This window comes from Lipotes vexillifer, unplaced genomic scaffold (assembly GCF_000442215.2).
Source record: "Lipotes vexillifer unplaced genomic scaffold, Lipotes_vexillifer_v1.1 scaffold408, whole genome shotgun sequence".
Taxonomy (NCBI): Eukaryota; Metazoa; Chordata; class Mammalia; order Artiodactyla; family Lipotidae; genus Lipotes; species Lipotes vexillifer.
In genome coordinates, this window is record NW_006787469.1 from 1,560,660 (window position 1) to 1,582,430 (window position 21,771).

Here is a 21,771-nt window from a genome sequence, read left to right on the forward strand (position 1 = left end):
CAATGGCTGGTATGTATTCCCTAAAACATGCTGCTGCTAAGAGGGACCAGGATCTGAGCTGTACCTTAACTTAAAGAATCGAGTACTGATGCAGAGGTACTACGTAAATGTTTTTGGCTAGAATGATTCCTATTAGCAACAGTTCCTATATAAGTAGGTGGTTTCCAAAGCAGGGAGTCTCTGAGGTGACTGTTTATGGCCCTCTACCATTCTATTCCTTATAGGTTTCTTCTGTTTTCTAATCTATCAGGACAGGAGACTGTTGAAAAATATTAAGGTGCTGTAGTAGTCACTGGGAAAAGATACCTGTTTTAGTCTGCCCAAGCTGCTATAACAAATTACTATAGACTAGGTGGCTTAAACAAAACACATATGTATTTCTCACAGTTCTGGAGGCTGGGAAGTCCAGGAGGCTGGGGAGTCCAGGATACCTGGTGTCTGGTGAGTGCGTCTTGGCTTGTAGACAGCTGCCTTCTTACTGTATCCTCACATGGAGAGAACAAGTTCTAGTCTCTTTCTCTTCATATAATAGCACTAACCCCATCATGAGGGTGCCACCTGCCTGACCTAATTACCTCCCAGAGGCCTCCAAGTATACCTCAAAGTACCAAGTCATATTTGGAATTAGGATTTCAGTATATGAATTGGGCAGGGGGTGCAGGGAACGGACACAAGCATGCAGTCCATAACACCTGCATAGCTGGTTCTCCAAAGATGCATGATCCTTACCAGTTCCTACTTTATAGACTAATGTCCCCAAGGCTTCCCCAGTCGTTTTTAGTATTAGAGATTGCATATACCAAAAATAAGACCCTGATTAACACAGTTTAAACTGATAAATTCTTGTCATCTTAGAGGAAGAAGTAGGAAACTATATGATATAGCCAGAGTACCCAGTGAGAGCCAAGTTTAAAATAAGAGAATACACAAAGGCTGATAGCTCTCCCATCCATCTTGGCCTAAAATACCTATTTTGTATGTTTTCATGTAATTATCTGTTTTTCAGCTTTATTGAGGTATAATTTACACAACATAAAGTTCATCTGTTTTAAGTATACAGTTCAATGATTTTTTAGTTTATTTACAGAATTGTGCAGTCTTTTTTTTTTTTTTTTGGCCGTGTCACATGGCTTGCTGGTTCTTAGTTCCCCGACTGGGGATTGAACCCAGGACCACGGCAGTGAAAGCACCAAATCTTAACCACTGGACTGCCAGGGAATGCCCAGAATTCTGCAGTCTGTCTTTACATGAACTAATTGTAGGAAATTTCTGTCAGCCTAGAAAGAAACCTCAGTGCCTCTTTGCAGTTACTCTTCATTCCCACTCTCAGCCCCACAATTGCTAATCTACTTTTGCTGTAGGTTTATCATCTCTGGATATTTCATATAAATAGAATCATATATGATCTTTTGTGTCTTGCTTCTTTTCACTTAGCATAATGTTTTTGAGGTTCATCCATGTTGTAGCGTGTTTATCAGTATTTCATTTTTTTAGTGCATATTTTTAAAATCCATCCATTGATGGACAGCTGGATTTTTCTCCACTTTTTGGCTACTGTGAATAATACTGCTGTAAATATCTGCAGACACAAGTTTTGGTGTGGACATATGTTTTCATTTCTTAGGAGAATTGCTGGGTCATATGGTAGATGTACATTTAAATTTTTTAAAGAAACTACCAAACTGTTTTCCAAAGTGGTTATATCATTTCACCTTCCCAGTAGCAGTGTATTTGACACAGATTTCTTGATTGATCTGATCTCTGCCTCTTGATAGCAAAATCTGAGTTTATTAAGCACCCAGGAGTATGCCATGTTCTGTGGGCCCATATACATACAACAATAAGTATAACAATCTGACAGGTGCTGTGAAAATACAAAAGGACATAGTCATTTCTTCTAGGAGTGGGGAATGGACGGTCAAGAAAGGATACACAAAGAGTACAAGTCAACTCTTGTTAGTCTTGGCTGGTCAACTAAATTTTAGAAACCAATTACATTTACAAAGAATGAATCTACCCAAAGAATGATTACAAAGAATGAGAAAAAATTTTATTTATGAAAATTTTAAGCAGTACAAAACTCGGAAGCTCCATTTGGGTGCAACAGACATGGATATGATACTAAGCAACTCTAGTCTTTTCCATAAATTGAGTAAGATGTATAAGTTTGACAGAGCATATAGTAATCCTTAAAGCAGCAATCCTCAAATTTCAATATGACCCTGTATATTTCTAAACAAGCCAGGCTAGAATGAGCTATAGAGTTTTGTTTTTAAGAATATATTGAGGAAAAAAAAAAAAAGAGATATGTAATTGACAATTACATGAAGTGATCTGAAAGAGGTACATAGAAGCTTAAATGAAACATTTCACATAGATAAAATATTGATGCCTTATAAACCCATATGGCCCACAGTTTCGGTAAGGCTACTAGGTTCTCTAGAGGATGAAGAGGTGGCCTTTCACAGCTTACCCTATTCATAACTTGTTATTGTTCAGTTTCTACTAAAGTCTGTAGTATAATTAGCTACCATCAGGTAAGTGCTTTTGCCTAGAAGAGGACTGAAATTCTGTTATTAGAGCCAGCAGAGGGAACTTGACCTTAAAAATCTAGGTCAAGAATCTATAGGATGGGTCTTTTTAGAAAACTGAGTTAGTTGTACAGGGGCTTAGGTAAAAACTATTTCAAAAGAATTTGAGAGCTTTAAAGGTAGTAATGTCTTTTCAGGGGTAAAACATGTGAAGAAGCCACAGACACTACATATATATGAACAAAGTTAAGAGCAGAAAAAGGTCTTTTGGCTAAAGTGAGAGGACAGTACAAAAATATTTACAAAGAGCGTTCAGAGAAAAGGAATATTTACGGGATATTAAATTATGAATGTTCAGCCATAATGAGGCCCCTTCGAACTCCCAGAACCTTTGCTTTCTTCTCCTTTCGTTCTTGCTCATGTTTCTTCCGTTGCTCCTCCCTAAGGAGGGATAGGTATACGTTAGGCTCTAGTGAAGCTCCAAACAGACACTTCAAAGCACCTGTTAGACTAATGTCCAAACTTAAAATGACATCCAGCACACTTGTGTAAAGTACACTCTTACAGGACACTGTGCTCTGTCCAGTGGTCTCTGTGATGGAAGCCACACCTGTAAGTCACTGTTGTGTTAAAAGGCTAGAACTTGGTTGTTTTTGTTGTTGTTGTTTTTAATGTTAAGGCAGCATTCTAAAATCAAGCATGGAATTGGAAGCAGAAGACACCTTGGAGATCGAATCCAACCCCTGTAGTTTTTTTTAGTTTGTTTTAAATGAGAAACCTCTACCTGTGGAAGTCGAAGGTTGAGCTCAAAATCACATTGTCTAATGAAAGTGCTAAAATTGGAATCAGGGTCTCTGACTTAAACCACTATGATTTTGGGGGGAAGGAATTAAGAGAAAAAAAAGGCCCAGAATCATGATAATGATTTTAATAGCAAATAATAAGGTCTTGGTGGTAGTTGGCAAGTCAAATGGTAGTTAACCCAGTATCCAGGAGGGTGTCACACAGGGAATCGGCCAAACCAGGACCAGCTGCAGCCCAGGACAGACTCTGGTGTTAACTTGGTTTTCACGCAGAAAGAAGCCTCTAAGGATCATCCTGGGGTTTCCCCCTGTGTAGAGCCCTGAAGCCTAGAGAGCCTGGTTTCCCTGGGAGTGTGAAATTTACGTGCATACTTAGGTGCCCTGGGCACCTGGATTGGTATCTGGAGGGACATCCAGGTGGACTGTTTGGACAGATAGGTCATGTAAGAGCAGTGCTATGAACCGGGTCCTCTTCTGAATCACCTGCAGAGCTTTGGAAACAATGCAGATACATGGGTCCCATCTCAAACCTACTGAATTAGAACCCACTGTGGTATTGCCTAGGCACATGTACTTTTATTAAGTTCTGTATATGATTCCACTTCTACCCTCTTCTTAAACACCACTATTACTGTGACTCTATCCCTCAGAGACTCTGCTTTTATATACATTCTTTCAAAATTAAAAGAATTAGAACTGGATAATTATGTACTTACCTGGTCTGGCGATGAGGTCGTTTATAACTTTTCTTGTGTAAGCTAACTCTGTTGACATGTTCATTCAGAGAACTGTTTTCTTTAGATTGTCCCCATGGTTTCAGTTTTCCTAGTTTAGGACAGAGACAGAGACAGATTTAAGAAGATTCTTGGGACTTCCCTGGTGGCGTAGTGGTTAAGAATCCGCCTGCCAATGCAGGGGACATGGGTCGAGCCCTGGCCTGGGAAGATCCCACATGCCGCGGAGCAACTAAGCCTGTGTGCCACAACTACTGAGCCTGTGCTCTAGAGCCCACGAGCCACAACTACTGAGCCCGTGTGCCACAACTACTGAAGCCTACGCTCCTAGAGCCCATGCTCCGCAACAAGAAGCCACCGCAATGAGAAGCCCAAGCACTGCAACGAAGAGTAGCCCCCGCTCACCACAACTAGAGAAAGCCTGCACGCAGCAATGAAGACCCAATGCAGCCATAAATAAATAAATGAAAAGACTCCTGTATTTATATTCCTAATTTTCTCTTCATCTGTGGCTACCTGCTTGCTGTCAACATTCATACTTCGTTGTTTTTTGTTTTTTTTTTTTTTTGCGGTATGCGGGCCTCTCACTGTTGTGGCCTCTCCCGTTGCGGAGCACAGGCTCTGGACGTGCAGGCTCAGTGGCCATGGCTCATGGGCCCAGCCGCTCCGCAGCATGTGGGATCTTCCCGGACCGGGGCACGAACCCACGTCCCCTGCATTGGCAGGCGGACTCTCAACCACTGTGCCACCAGGGAAGCCCCATACTTTGTTTTTAAAGACATTTGCCAGTATAATTCTATTAATTTCAATTTAATATTCCACAGACAGACATTACATTTTTTTTCCTCTAAAAATAAGTGTCTTCTACTTTTTAATCCTTGGAAAGCCAGAAAAAAATCTTAAAAAAACAAAAAAACCCTTAATACTGAATCCCATTACACAGCACATTAAAAGACGCCATAACAACTAAGTAGTTTATCCCAACGTTGCATAGGAATGTTTAATATTAAAGTAGTATTTCATCTGTGCAGTTTATTGTTACCTATTAAAATGTATTTGGAATGGAACAAGTGGGAATATTTTGTTGGCTTTAGAACTGTGACCAAATTTCCAGATGTTTATATATTACTTTATTTGTATAGTTTGACCTACTTCTGAGTACCAAAGATTACCATTTACAGTGTTTCCCATTTTATAAAAAGGACTTTCACACCTGCCGTATCATTTGATCCTTTCAGTAACCACTGAAGTAGTACTTATTTATTTTCCCTTCCATAAAGGAATTAAGTGACTTGTCTAGGATATAAAATAACAAGCACAGATGAAGGTCTCAACCAGGTTTTTTACCATCAGTAGAAGTTAGTGGTGATCAGTCATTCCCATAACAAATACTTTTTGAGTACCTGGTATGTGCTAGGGACTATTCTAGGTGCTAGGGACATAGCAGTGAACCAAGTGGTCAAAAATCCTTGCTCTCTAGGGGTTACATTTCCAGTGGTAGAGGTAGACAGTAGTCAAGTAAGATAACACCAGGTGGTGCTATGTACTATGGAGAAATGTAAAACAAGGTGAGGAATAAAGAGTGCGGGTGGGTGGGTGGGCAGGTAAGACCTTTCTCGGTTGCTGACAGTTGAGTGGATGCACCATTAAAACAAGGGAGCAAGCTGTGCAAAGATCAGTGTGAATAGTGTTCCAGGTGGAGCAAAGGGATAACAAGTTCAAAGACCCGGAGGAGGGGTGGTGTTTCAGTGTTTGAGGAGCTGAAACACCAGTGTGGTTGGCACAGAGTCAGGGAAGGGAGGAGGCAATAAAATGAGGGTGGGATAGAGACAGGAAACCTTAGGAGGTTCTGAGCAAGCAGTGATGTGCTCTGATTTGTTTTTAAAGTTGTAGTGGGGCAAAGAGGCTTTTGTAGAAGCCTAGGTAAGATGATGTGACTTGGACCAAAGGGAGTCACAGTGGAGGGATGAAGAGTGGTCAGATTAAAGATCAATTTCAAAGATGGAGTTGAAAGGACTAGCCGATGGACTGGATATGGGGTCTGAGGGAGAGTGAGGAACCAAAGGTGACCCCTAGGCTTCTGCCCCGACAGTCGGGAGAGAGGTGCCATTGCCACAGATGGGAAAACTTGGGGAGGAAAAATGGGTGGGAGAAGTTTTCTTAAACCATGATTCAGTTTGACTCTTACCTCTAAATAAGGCTTACATTTTTAGGCTTCCCTGGTGGCAGAGTGGTTAAGAATCCACCTACCAATGTAGGGGACAAGGGTTCGAGCCCTGGTCTGGGAAGATCCTACATGCTGCGGAGCAACTAAGCCCATGCATCACGACTACTGAGCCCGCGAGCCACAACTACCGAAGCCCGCGCACCTAGAGCCTGTGCTCCGCAACAAGAGAAGCCACCACAATGAGAAGCCTGCACACTGCAACGAAGAGTAGTTGCTCACTGCAACTAGAGAAAGCCCACGCGAAGCAACAAAGACCCAATGCAGCCAAAAATAAAATAAATTTATAAAAAAAAGACTTACAAAAAAAAAAAGGACTTACATTTTCATTATATTTGTTTCATTAACATTAGTAATTTAAAAATAAACACTGTTACATGATTCTTATAGGAAGGTTTTGTTTTAAAGTAATTCCAGAAGCACTGACAGATAGATCACATTAAGTACTGACGTTTTAAATGGATGTAAAGATACTTTAATATATCCCCAAGAGCGATATCTGGCCAATAAATGTCCCAGATTGTTTGACCAGTGATTCTCAGCTTGGGATCCTTTAAAAACTATAAAGAAAACATTCATTTACCCACAGCCTAACTTCCAAGTTTCTTGATGTTGGCTGAAGTTTTATTAATACTTTGTAGTAACACTGATTATAGAAGTTGTCTTTGCTTAATAAAAACATAAGTGAATCAATTTTTTTTTTTTTTAGTATTTGTTTAATGGACACTTTTTAAATCATGGGTCACGTGGATACAGGGGCAGAGGCAGGAATTCTACGCCAAGTATGGCTTCCAGTGAGTCACTAGAATTTTTCATATCCTCAGATGTGGAACTGTTCAATCTTAAATCTTGTACATCAAAACATTCCCACATACCTTTGTGTGGCTCATAGTTGAGGGGACGAGACAAGCTTGCTTTGAGATCAAACACTGGTTTTCTGTGGGAGATCGGAGTTTGCGCTGCCTCAGCTGTCAACTTGAACGGGGTAATAACTAAAACAACCAATAAGATCCAAGGGCTTAATTAGAAAAAAAGACCTGTTTAAGTATCACTTTTCAATCTTAAAAATAGAATTCAATATGAACAGTCTGAAACAGATATAGGGTTAAAAAGGAGAAGAAAATGGTTCTGATGAACCTAGGGGCAGGAGAGGAATAAAGATGTAGACATAGAGAATGGACTTGACACGGGGTGGGGGGGAAGGGAAAAAAAAAGGAGAAAAGAATGAGGAAAACTAACCCCTTAGCTGTTCCCCTGTTAGCAGCTCCCCAAAGAGTCTAAATATTGTGACATTTCCTAGGCTCAGCTGGAGTTTAGAATCCTGTTTTAAGAATTAATCAGGTGAGGGACTTCCCTGGTGGTCCAGTGGGTAAGATGCCATGCTCCCAATGCACAGGGTATGGGTTCAATCCCTGGTTGGGGAACTAGATCCCGCAGGCATGCTGCAACTAAGAGTTCGCATGCCGCAACTAAGACCAAATAAATAAATAAATATTTTTTAAAAAAAGAATTAGGGCTTCCCTGGTTGCGCAGTGGTGAGAGTCCGCCTGCCGATGCAGGGGACACGAGTTCGTGCCCCAGTCTGGGAAGATCCCACATGCCGCAGAGCGGCTGGGCCCGTGAGCCATGGCCGCTGAGCCTGCGCCTCCGGAGCCTGTGCTCTGCAACGGGAGAGGCCACAACAGTGAGAGGCCCACGTACAGCAAAAAAAAAAAAAGAATTAACTGGGTGGGAGGGATAAATTAGGAGTTTGGGATTAACATATACACACTACTATACATAAAATAGATAACCAAAAAAGAGTACCTACTGTAGAGCACAGGGAACTATACTCAATATTTTGTAATAACCTATAAGGGAAAGGAATCTGCAAAAGATTATATATACAGTTATATATACATATATATATATATATATATATATATATGTGTAATTGAATCACTTTGCTGTACACCTGAAACTGACACAACATTGTAAATCAAGTTTATTTCAGTTAAAAAAAAATAACCGGGTAAATTTTCAGGCTGCTTCCCTGATATCTACCCTTTTATTTATTTATTTTTTAATTTAGTTTTTCTTTTTTGGCTGAGCCATGTGGCATGCGGGATCTTATTTCCCTGACCAGGGATGAAACCTGCACCCCCTGCAGCGAAAGCGTGGAGTCCCAACTGCTGGACCACCAGAGAATTCTCTACCCTTTAAAAAAATTATATATTGTTAATAGTAACATTTTCATTAACACAAACAGATATAAAGCCTGCAAGGAACCTAATCACATAGAAATAAAAAGATCCATGGCTCTGGTTGTTACTAATGAAGGCTGTTACCGAAGAATATGAATTTTTGTAACATAAAGTTAAAAATATACCAGGATGGTATAATTTGGTAAGCCACATTTTTGCTACAGTTGGGCAGCATATATCTGGCACATTTTGTAATCCTTTCCCCTCACAGGTTGCATTCAGGCCATTGTCAAATGTTGGCATTTGCCCGTATATGTGAACAAGCAACTAGGATCTAGGACCACCTAGTGAAACAACCCAGAAAAGCACAGAACTCTTGTGCTGAAGCCATTCCACTGTGTTGCTATCAAGTGTTGGCAGGGAGGGGAACAATAGGACTGTCCCACACCGCTGATGAGAATATAAACCAGTACAATTCAACCAGTAATGTGTCTATCTACCCTACTATCCAGCAGCCCCAGTCCTACTCTCGAGAAACTGTGTACACGGACAGGAGACATGTTCCAGAATGGTCATAGCTACACTATACAAAATAACAAAAGTTGGAAATACCCATGGGGTCCATGAGCAGTAAAATGGATAAGTTGGAATATATCCATACAACTGAAAAACACGGTGAAAATGAACTTTAGCTCATTTATTAACATGATTCTTGAAACAGTAAATAAAGCCAATCACAAGAAAAAAATTTGTTTGATTTCATTTGTATAAAATTCATATTTGATAACTGGGGAAAGAAAACTATCCCATTCCGACTGGGCACACTCAAGTTACTTAGAGGAGAAAGCTCAGGATATGGCAAACATTTAGTTCCTGCCTCATGTCCTTATCTGTATTTGTGAGTCCGTTCTCAGTATTAGGCAGGTGGCTGCTGCTCAGTGACCCCTGCTCCATGTAAAATGACACAGTCACATCTTAGGCAAGTCCACTCTTCATTTTTTAGCCCTACTCTCTGCCCAAGCCCCTTTCTTCCCCTATTACAGGATGATTTAGAATGTTATGTGGAATGTTTCCTTGCTGATATAGAAACGATTAAGGGTGGGTAGGAATGAGAGAGGTCATCTAGAGGAAGAATCATAAATTTTCTGATCCCACCTCTGTACTCTCTCTTGAAATTTAGTTGTCAGTCCCACTATTCAATCTTTAACTTAGGTGTCAAAGGCATGAAAAAAATCCTCAGAGTCTCCACGCTGATTGTTACCAACAATAATACTCTCCTCTTGTTTAAACTCTTGCTGGATTGCTCTAGTCTCAGGGAATCTGGCAGTCCTTCCTGTGTAATCAAGGCTCTTGCCTGACATTCAGTAGGACTCTCGAGAGAATTTTGATATACTCAGTTCTAATACAGGCCTTAACCTGTTGGTGATACTCTTTTAAACCTTCACACTGCTATTGCAGTGTTCTTCTGAAAACCACTTGGTCTTTGTAGGTGATGATTAAGTAGACAGTGTGTAGAAGATTATCTATATGGCTTATTCTGGCTTATACAATCTACTAGTAGTAAATAGTGTGGCATTTATTCCATGAACTCTGGGTCCTGTTAGTTTCAGAGTCTGGCAGAACCATTCAGAGGCTGTAATGAATACTGTAATCCCCCTCCTAATCCCTGAGAAGGGGCTGAATGTTCTTCATTCAGGACAGGATGGAGTCCTCTGACAGATATACCAGTTTTTCTGTCTGTGTCCCTGGCACTTCCCTTGCCAGTATAAATGAAAACTATGCTAGACAAATTTTTGCTTTTGATTCTATAGATAATGGAGAGGCTTTAAAGAAACAGACAATCATATTAGGAAGCTACATGGTTTAAAGATAAACCAGAACTTTGGGGGATGGGAGGGAGGTTGTTTTCTTTTGTTCTGTTTTTTTTTACCAGCAGCAGATTCAGCCCTTGTGGTCTTTAACTTGTGTGTCCCGAGCACAGCCTGGCCTTTTGGGGTACTCTCAGATGTGGCCACATGTGGAGACTTTCTGGCTGGAGTCTTGGTCAGTGAACGCTTATGCTCATTATCTTTAGTAGCAGCTGAAAACCTAAATAGGACAGTGGAGTATAAGACATGAGTACTTGGGTCAAGCTTCTAAACAAAACCACCTACCCATCACCAAGCACTGAAAGGGCCTCAATAAATACTTGTTATACAAATGAACCTCTTTCACAGAATAGACATGTTCTTAAACAATGATGCTAGAGCAAATCATTTATCAACTTCTGTTATTTGTAAAATATGGTTTTACATTCTCTGCCCTCCCTGCCCTGGCCAATGACAGTATAAGGCAGAGCTCAAAGGAGACGCCTATGGGCATCAAGTTATAGTTTAGGAGGTATTTTAAAAAGCTCCCCTTCTTTCTCCTCCTCCTAGTGAGGGCAAGTCCAAGGGAACAGGAGATTGCTATGCCAAATGGGTGATGGGAGCATTTCTTCCATCTTCCTAGAAGAATGTCATTCATTTGAGTGGTACATAAGTCCTTCTCTACTCAGAGCAAATTGCCATAAATGTTTCTCATTGATCCTCTGATGCAGAGTTTTTCTACATTTTAACATCTCTGAAATTAGAATGTGTTTTACAATTGGTAACACATCAAAGTTAGTCGGCAGTGCTTTTTCTTAGTGGTTCATAAAATAATGGTGAGCCTTCAGTGGATGGTATCTTAGATTCAATGAAAATCCAGTAATGACAGACATAAATACACATAGGGTTGGTGGTGGTGGGTTAACAGAAGGGAACTTCTGGACTTACAACTGAAGATTTGATGGTGATCCTGAATCAACATCTAAAATTATTACCCAAGACTCTACAACAGAGTTAAGAAAATTAGATGTGGTAGGAAAAGTGCTACTAATTCCAGGCTGTTCTGTACCCTGCATGAAGCAAGGACTAGCCCCTGACCATGGTGTTCTTAACTATTAATAAATACAGTCAGAACTGCCAAGTATAGGTACCTCATATTCCAGGCTAACTCAGCAAGAATTCCAAATTCAAGGGCATTTTTCAGTTTTTAAAAACTATGTCAGATAATTGCACGTATTGGGGAAGTGTTACCATGTCAGTTCTGTTAGATGCTGCAAACACCCTTAAAAAAGGAGAGAATCAAATTTCGGTATTAAGAGAAAGGAGCCTGAAGATCTTCATCTGTGGGGACAGTCACAGTTGAGGGCTAACCTGATGTCAGGAAAGGCACAAGCAAAGAAAACAGGGATCAATGAGCATGAGATGGCTATGCTACTGCAGTACCCAGTGGGTTACAATGTTCATAGTTTAGGATGAGTCAATTCTTTCGCTCACTACATTGGGAGATTAGGAATTTAGCTTCAACTTTATATTTACGTCAACGGAAAAATTTCTATTTACACATCTTTGCAGACATACATTAAATTAATAAGGTAAAATACCCATATAGATCTTATTTTCTATCTTTACTTATGAATCAAATGTGAGCTTAGGGGGACTTCTCTGGTGGTGCAGCGGTTAAGAATCTGCCTGCCAATGCAGGGGACACGGGTTTGAGCCCTGGTCCGGGAAGATCCCACATGCCACAGGGCAACTAAGCCCATGCGCCACAGCTACTAAGGCTGCGCAATGGGGCCCGCGAGCCACAGCTGTTGAGCCTGTGTGCCACAACTACTGAAGCCCATGCACCTAAAGCCCATGCTCTGCAACAAGAGAAGCCACTCTAATGAGAAGCCCACGCACCACAAGGAAGAGTAGCCCCCGCTCGCCGCAACTAGAGAAAGCCTGGGTGCAGCAATGAAGACCCAATGCAGCCAAAAAATAAATAAAAAACTAAAACAAAACGAATAAAAAGGTAATGTTTTAAAAAAACCCACGAGCTTAGGGAAGGTGGACAAAACAAGAAAAACACAAATTTAAGGGAAAAAAAGTGACTTATAAATAAAAAACATTTGCTGATCTCTCTCTCTATTCCGATCCTTTCTCCTTTTTCATCAACACTAAAACATTTGTTGTAGTCCACCTGAAATATATTAGAAGCAGTAAAGCTTTGAGCCCTCGCCCTTGGTTCCATTTTGGAGCTCTTCTTTACCTGACGTTCATCTTAGTTGCTGAGTGCGCAGAGCGCTTGGCCAGCCCCTTCACACACAAGGTGCCACGGCCTGCGTGGGGCCGGCCTTGTGAGCCCCGTTGGCTGGCAGGGGTACAAGCCACAGAGAGTCTTTCTCGGGGAGGAACTGGAGTTGCCGCCACTCCCTTAGTGCCGGGCTGCTTCTGAAGAAAGGGAAATGCACCACATTAAAGCTGGCCTGTGAGACAATATTGTCTGGGCAAAGTGCAGGAGAGTGCCCCCATTTATCCCCTTTCATTGCCACTTTCAACCCTGTCAGCCTTCCTTCCCCACTACCTCACCCTACCCTACCTGCCTGGCAGGCTGAGCAGTTCCCTGCACCTGTGTTGCTATGGTGACTCTGATTTAAGAGAAACTTCTTGTTCTGCTGAGTAACGTGTTACAGAAAGCCTTTCCCAGCTACCAGGTCCCCAGGTATTTTCTAACTAGAGAAAGCAGGTGGCTAAACAGTCCCCCATGGCCAGAAAGGGAGGATAAATCGGGGAAAGATGGTTCCTTTGAGAGCATGATATGCAGTTTATTAAATACAAACTCAAAGAGAAACCTACTATGTAAAAACTTATGGAATCTACAAATAATTCCTCCCCTATCCACCCCTGGCTCCCCAATAGCTTTTTAAAGTTCTTTTTAAAAAACCTAAAGAAAAGAAAGAAGGGAGGAAGGGAAATGCTCTCTTTGAAATGGCAGGGAAGGGTTCCACTTATGTTATCTTTTTCTAGATACTGTCAAAGCACAAAGAATGATTGAATGTTTTACTATCATTAGTCTAAGCTCTGTTGGCAAGCAGAAGAAATCTAACTTCACTGACAGCAGAGATAGGACTATTAAAATTGACAATGTAAAGCCAAAAGACATAAAAATTCTGATTATATCCTATGAAATAATACAAGAAACTAGAGAATTATGTTAACTTCTCATTTCAACATACGAGCAGAAGAGATTCTCAAGTGACACAAATTTAAAACCAAAGTATTTGGTAAATACATATCTTTACTATAAGCTGAAAACTCAGATATATTAAGTATACTGTTATATTTAACCACACCTTTTATGCCTTCTTCTGTCTTTCCCCTAAAATTCCCACTTTCCAGTTCACCTGGTGACAGAATCACCAACTCTACACCTTTGCTTGAGCAACCTATGTTTAAATGATTCTACTCGCACTGAATACCAATCTTTCTGACTTTTCAGGTAGAATATTATGCCGCAGACTCTAGTAGCACTAATTTATTTTGTTTGCAGTGTATCTAATCAATTCCTTCCTTTCTTTTAGCAAAAAAAATCCCGTTTTAACAAAGCAAAGAGCTCAATCATACCATACATAAAAATAAAAATGTGGGTTAAGGAGTAAACATAGGGAAAAATAATAAAAGCAGTAAAAATAAATATAAGAGCATATCTTGGGACAGGGAGAGCAAGACAAAACCCTCAGCTTTAGAAGGAAAAGCCGGATAGTTGGATAAAACAATAAAACCTTCCACAAGGTAAGACACCGTTAAGACAAACTGTGGGAAAGTATTTAGAACATATAATACATATGTCATTAATATAGATAAGTGGCTCATAAATCAGCAAAAATTAAGAAAAAGCAAATTCACAGCAAAACCATCAATGAACACATATAAAGATTTGTAACATAAACATGTAACATGTAATGATCAGAGAAATGCAAATTCAATTGGGATTTTGTCATATACTGTCAAAGATCAAAAAATTTGATCATTCCTACTGTTAGCAAAAGTAAACAGGCAACTCGGGGCACAAGGTTTCAGATCATTGCAGAAGGGAGCCATTTGGCAACTAACTCAATCAGGTTTCCATCCTCTAATGATGAAAGGAGAGACTGGTCACAGCCAGGATGATTCTCTTTAGATCTCTGCTCATTTCTTATTGTCCATCACTCTCCAAATGACCAATCCCCAAACAAGTCAACCGTCAAGAAAACCATATTAGCTATGGTGAAGTCACTGTAATTGTTTTTTATTCTCTAGTCTCCAAACAGATCATACCAAATAACCCATTTTATTGGCCAATTCCTTAAACAGTGGCGCTGGGGTGGGATTTTAGAACTAAACTCATTCAGATGGGGCTATCAACTAAAAAACAACATAAGCTACTCATTTATTCAACACATCTTCAAGGCTACACTCAAGTTTATGGTTGAAGCAGTTGTTCTGCCCTTAACTTTTACCTGGAAATTAATTCATCCATATTATGTAGTACAGAAAGCTTGACTTTCAATCAAGTACTTAAGTAGGCTCAACTTCATGGTAAGGAGAACGAGTGGCCCTCCTTACAGGCATATTTGCGGCTAGCTCATGCCTATGCAGAAAAAGAAGCTAACTGTCTACTTTCTGTAAAGCATCAGCAGGACACCCTCCCCCGCTCCTCCGGGATGGGCCTCTTGTCCCAATATTCAGCTGTGAATGTTGTGATACTTAGCCCTTGCTAATAGTTAAGAGTCTTCTTATGGACATACTGAATATCTCTTCCCTGGATTGTCCACCCATGTTGTTAGATCACTATTAAGGAATGAGATGTTTAATGCCAAGACTGTTTGCTAGAAGGTTGTTAACAGTGTCTTCAACTGTGGCAACAGTGGTTTTATAAATGTTCAAATGAACATTTATTATCCAAGAGTAAGCTTCTAAGAACCGTATGTTTTTTTGTTTTTTGTTTTTAATTATTTAGAACTTATTACTCAGTGCATTTCCCCATTGGCACTGATATTAGAAAACTCAAAACTCAACTGAGTGACTGATATATTAGTCACTGTACCTGTTAACAGTGCTCATTTTCTGCCCCTTTTAAACCAGCTTTATACTGTTTTGTGTTGTGTGTAATACCACAAACTGCCTCAAATTCTTTGAGAAATAGGCAGGTTATTATGTATTATTAAATTCAAAAATGTTTCCCATCCATCTTTGTGGCACCCCTTTAACACCAGATACCATGTAAGACAGGAACATCAACTTCCTAGGATGTTATTTACTCACTACTCTGCTGCTAACTCAGCCTCGGGGTTGACTTTACCTTCTCTTACTCGAAGCTGCTTGAGTCCAGCAGGACCTGGCCTGAAGGCCCCCTACCCAGGGAGCTCAGTTATGACAGGAAGCCTTTAAATTAGCAACTGCTAGTCACTCATTTTCCCTTTAGGTCAGAGACAGGGAAAGATGGCTTCAGCCATATATCAGTCCTTCCCCAACAAAAGTGATAGGCACAGTGTCTGAATGTGGAAAATAGAACAACTTATTGCTACTTTGGAGTTCTTCCTATTTTTTCCTTTTTTTTTACTGTATACTTTTTAAAATTTTTTATTACAAATTAAAAAAAAAATTTTTTTTTAACTTTATTTTTTACAGAATTCTTTTTCATAGTGAAGATTCACTGCTTTATCTGGAGGGTTTTGAAAATTCTCAAAAACAAATTTAAAATAATAAAAATACATTAGACTCAAATCCATTCCACTAGTAGAATAATAGCTAATTGTGTTAACCATGGTATATACACAGTATCAACATTAAAAACAAACAGCTTAGTGGCATTAAGAACATAATTTTATCAGCATACCTTCAGTTCATTAAATGAATTGTGTTCTTCAAAATATTTCTTTTTTCTCTCAACATATTGATCAATGGACTCCATTTCCTTAAAACGAGCCTCATGAAGCTTCTTAAAATCTAGAATATTTCCCCAAATATGACAATTAACAACAAGACAAAATCCATTTATTCACCTTCCCTATGTTTTTCTGTTAACACTTATTCTTATCTTGGCATCCCTGACATTCAACTTCAGCATCATCTTTGCTAAAATTTTAATTTCAAAACATTTAGGTTTTAGAAAGTCAGGGGCAAAGAATATTCACCTTATAAACTATCAAACACTGACCATCTATCTCTCCATTGTCCATTTCACTGCTGACTAACATCTTCGTTTAGTCCAGAGGATAAGATTAACAGATTTGTCCTCTCCCCTCACCAATTAATTAATGGCCTTTACTTAATCATAAATTTGACATTTAATAATGCTAAGAAAGCTCTATGCAAAGGATTGGCAAACTTTCTGTAAACGGGCAGACAGTAAATATTTTAGGCTTGGCGGTCACATACACTGTGGTCTCTGTCTCATATTCTTTTTTTTTTTTTTTTTTCCCTTTTTTGCGGTACGCGGGCCTCTCACTATTGTGGCCTCTCCCGCTGCAGAGCACAGGCTCCGGACGCGCAGGCTCAGCGGCCATGGCTCACGGGCCCAGCCGCTCCGTGGCATGTGGGATCCTCCTGGACCGGGGCATGAACCCATGTTCCCTGCATCGGCAGGCGGACTCCCAACCACTGCGCCACCAGGGAAGCCCTCATATTCTTTTATACAACCCTTTACAAATGTAGAAACCATTCTTAGCTCAAGGGCTATAAGACATGCCAAGATGGGCAATAGTTTGTTGACTCCTGCTCTGTACTATTCTAACTAATTATATTCTTATTAAGTATAATTGTTAGAATTTCTCAAATATACTAAGCAGCATTTTAAGTACTCTAAATACATAGCATAATCAATGTTCTATGTGCCAGGCAATAGAGAAAGAGAATTACATGTCCAGAAATGGAGTCCCTTAGACTTATTACTAAAAATAATAAGTTTTTACAAGGTAGACATTGTGCCAAGTACTTGATAAACATTAATTCTCAGATATTTCTTGAATACTTGCTACAGGCTAGCTGCCCTGCTAGGTAATCAGAAGTGGAAAACAGTCTTAATTAATCCATATATTAACCTGATGAAATAGGTAGTTTAATTATTCCCACTTTAAACTGAGGACGTGGGTTTACTGGGGATAAATAAGTTTCCCAAGGTCTCACAGGTAGAAAATGAGGGAACGAGGGCGCAAACCCCAATGCCAGTGTCTGAGCCTTCGGCTGTCACAGTGCACTGCCTCTCCAGTGTCAGCCTGAAGGGGGCCAACCACCATTTTATGTTTCTTTGTGCGCAAAACTTACTTGGAGTAGTGCTTGCAGTTCTTTTATTTTTTCCAGGTTTGGAAAACCCATCTGTATAGAGAGACTTCTTTCTTTCTGAAGGTATCTTTGGACCTTCATTACCTGAATCCAAGGATACAGAACTAATGAAATATTTCCAAAAATTATTCCCATTAAGAAATGTAAGTTAACATGGAGCATATTCATGTGATAGGCCTCTGCCAAGGTATGGGAGAGATGGCACAAGGAGCACAAAGCATTACTTACAGCATCACCACAATTTTAGCTCGTATTTCAAGTAGACAGAAATTTTATGCTTCTTGTATAGATGTTTTTAAATTTCTGTATGTTTATAAAACTCTTTTCCAGAACTTTTGCTATGAACATGTCTAACTGTTTTAACAAGGATGATAAAAGTCACACAATCCCACCAGCCTAAGAAACACTATTATCATTTTGGCTATTATTATATTTATTATATTTTCTCAGGTCCTTTGCTTCTATACTTGTTTTGCTTTTGTTCTTTAAATCCAGTTAAAGCCATCATGTATATAAGGGTTGCTATTTCTCCCTACTTATCTCCCACATTCCAGTATCTTTTTTAGCTTAAGGCAATCTACTAAAAACTGTGCAAGTGGGTTTTCAAGAAATGCTACTTATAAAGTCACTCATCCTTAAGGTTTCCCAATGCATCCATAAAACAAGGCAAAAGAATGACTGGATAGAGCAGAGGGGTTATAGGGCTTTTGCTTGGACCTTGGCCATGAAACAGGGTATTTAAAGAGTCACAGTCATTCCTCACAAGATACTTATTGCAAATGGAAATATAATAACTATTACAAAGGAGCAACCTAGCAGACACCACCAAAACCAGGTGATGCAAGCTGACAAGACTAGTCATAGGACAAACGAACATCTGAGCCCTCTGGGGTGCTGAATGAGGAGGACACAGCCCTAGTTTGTGGGATTCCTGCCAATAGTGCATGATCTGAATCTAACCATCAGAACATTAGACAAACCAAGTCAGAGGACCCAAGAAACTGGCCTGTATTTAAAAAAGGTCAATGCGCTAGAAGACAAAGGAAGGCTGAGGAACTGTTCCAAATTAAAGTAGCTTAAAGAGACATGTCAGGACTTCCCTGGTGGTGCAGTGGTTAAGAATCTGCCTGCCAATGCAGGAGACACGGGTTCGAGCCCTGGTCCAGGAAGATCCCACATGCCGCGGAGCAACTAAGCCCATGCGCCACAACTACTAAGCCTGCGCTCTAGAGCCCGTGAGCCACAACTACTGAGCCCGTGTGCCACAACTACTGAAGCCCATGCACCTAGAGCCTGTGCTCCTCAACGAGAAGCAACCACAATGAGAAGTCTGTGCACGGCAACAAAGAGTAGCCCCCGGTCGCCGCAACTAGATAAAGCCCACGTGCAGCAACGAAGACCCCACGCAGCCAAAAATAAAAAAATGTATAAATAAATAAATTTATTCAAAAAAGAGAGACATGGCAATGAAATGCAAAGGATGAGTCGAGATTTGCCTTTGATTTTTTTTTTTTTTTTTTTTTTTTTGCGGCCCGCGGGCCTCTCACTGCTGTGGCCTCTCCCGTTGCGGAACACAGGCTCCAGACGCGCAGGCTCAGCGGCCATGGCTCACGGGCCCAGCCACTCCGCGACATGTGGGATCCTCCCGAACTGGAGCATGAACCTGGTCCCCTGATTCAGCAGGCAGACTCCCAATCACTGCGCCACCAGGGAAGCCCTTGCCTTTGTTTTAAGGGACATTGCTGGGATGAAATCTAGATAAGGTCTGTCTACAGGTTAGTTAGCAGGTCTCACACTTTCTAGCCTCAGGATCCCTTTGTACTCTCAAAAATTACTGAGGACCCCAAAGAATTTTTGTTCATATACGTATATCAATATGTGCCATATTAGATATTAAAACTCAGACATTAAAAAATAATTGATTCACTAAAAATATACCCACTATACGTTAACATAAATAATTTATGAAAAATGGCTAAAATATCTAAATCAAAAAAGTGAGTAGAGCGTTTTTTGTTTTTGTATTTTTACAATTTCTTTAACATATGACAATAAAAGGCAGCTGGATTCTCTTTTCTTCTGTATACATATGTTGTGATATATTGTTTTGATTGAAGTAATATATGAAAACAAATTTTGTCATATACAGCTATGTGGTTGAAAGTGAAGAGTATTTTAATAGCCTTTTCAGATAATTGTGGATATTCTTCTTTGATACTATACCAAACCTTGACAAGTGGTTGTTTCTCAGAGGTTAGTTGTAATGTGGAATATGAAGAAGCCCTATCTGCTCTCTGTACATTTGTGAGAAAAAGTCCTGATGTTTTAAGAAACACAAATATTTAGGGGTAAAGGGGCACATATCTGAAACACTCTCAAACAGTTCAAGAAAAAAATGTATATAACACATATACGTACATAGATATGTATATAAATATAAATAGAGAGGAGGATAAAGCAAATACAGCAAAATATTAACATTTGAGAAATCTAAGTGAACGATATATAGGAACTCTTGGTACTATACTTACAACTTTAAGTCTGGAATTATGTCAAAGTTTAAAAAATTCCTCTCACCAGAAACTGCATGATCAGATTTTTCTCCTTCAAACAGCCTGTGTGCTTCATTGGGCAAACCTGACTTAAAGGGTCCACACTCATTTTTCCCATGCCTTCAAAACTGGGTCCTAGAGGTAAGTCTTCTTGACAACATGATTGGTGGAATAATAGATATTTTAAATTCCACCCCCACTTCTGACTCTGTCATATTTCTTTACATTCCCCTCCTCTCAGGATTTCAAAATGGGTTTATGAGGCATATGCATCAACATTACCTGGGGTACTTATTAAATCTGCAGAATTCCAGGCTCACCTCAGACCTACAAATCAGAACATCTACCTTCTTTAACTTTCTAGATTTAGTAAGACATTCAAAATTCTGGGGAAACTGGGAGGGCTCAGCATTAGAAATTCTGCATTTAACTGCTTGGTGGACATGAGTGGATCATCTTCTCTCCCAATCCCCTCAGGCAAGCCTCAGGTCCCAGATAGATGTGCTGGGGGAAATGAACAGAGACACTGTTGCAACTGGCAGGCTTCCTGAGGGATGAAATCAGAAAGCACCAAGTCCTGTTAGGCATAGGGGAACTGAAGTTTTCTGGCCTTATTGAAACAAATTTTTAGTTGAGAAAGTTTAGGGAAGAGGTTTTTAGGAGGTTAGAGACTAAGTAAAATATACATTTATCATAATAAAATGGCCACACACTGCAGATGCTTTTTTTTTTTTTTGTAGTACGCGGGCCTCTCACTGTTGTGAAGCACAGGCTCCAAGGCCATGGCTCACGGGCCCAGCCTCTCTGCGGCATGTGGGATCTTCCCAGACCGGGGCAAGAACCCGCGTCCCCTGCATAGGCAGGCAGACTCTCAACCATTGCGCCACCAGGGAAGCCCTGCAGATCCTTTTTAACTGTCCTACTTGAAGGGGCTAATAGGTCTTTGTACCTGTCTCTGGAGCAGGCCAGAAGGAGCTAATTGGCAGAATGAGCCAGGCTCTCTCCTCATCCTGCCTTAAGATCAACTGCCTTAAACTTTCCAGATACTACTCATATTCTGCTTTCTACACAGTTATTAAAGGTGACCTGATGGCCTACTGTATTTGGTTTTAACTTTTGCTTTCATTGCTGAACCCTTAGAAATTCTACATAATGGTGTTACGGGTTGAACTGTTTCCCCAAAAGGGATATGCTGAATGAAGTCTTAACATTTAATAATTGTGATCTGACCTTATTTGGAAAGGGTCTTTGTAGACATAATCAACTTAAACCAAGGTCATTAGGATGGACCTAATCCAATATAACTGGTGTCCTTTTAAGAAAACGATGTAAAGAAAAAGACACACAGGAACTTCTCTGGTGGTCCAGTGGTTAAGAATCTGCCTTCTAATGCAGGGGACTCGGGTTTGATCCCTGCTCAGGGAACTAAGATCCCATATGCCGTGGGGCAACTAAGCCCGTGTGCTGCAACTACTGAGCCCATGAGCTCTAGAGCACGCATACCACAACTAGAGAGCCCGTGTGCCACAACTAGAGAGCCCACACACCACAACTAGAGAGAAGCCTGCACGCCACAACAAAGATCCCACGTG

General features: G+C 40.3%; 1 protein-coding gene across 1 annotated transcript in view; it reads right to left on the bottom strand.

Moving 5' to 3' along the window:
• Positions 1-2,875: 2,875 nt before the first annotated feature.
• The window catches only part of NUSAP1 (nucleolar and spindle associated protein 1), a 32,153-nt gene continuing 13,257 nt past the window's right edge, over positions 2,876-21,771 (bottom strand). Inside the window, exons 5-11 of the mRNA XM_007460155.1 lie at positions 17,610-17,711; positions 16,183-16,292; positions 12,574-12,755; positions 10,406-10,563; positions 7,168-7,284; positions 4,051-4,159; positions 2,876-2,972 (exon numbers count right to left, since the gene is read on the bottom strand). Coding sequence (XP_007460217.1) covers positions 2,876-2,972; positions 4,051-4,159; positions 7,168-7,284; positions 10,406-10,563; positions 12,574-12,755; positions 16,183-16,292; positions 17,610-17,711 — 875 coding nt within the window. The remainder of the gene's footprint in view (positions 2,973-4,050; positions 4,160-7,167; positions 7,285-10,405; positions 10,564-12,573; positions 12,756-16,182; positions 16,293-17,609; positions 17,712-21,771) is intronic.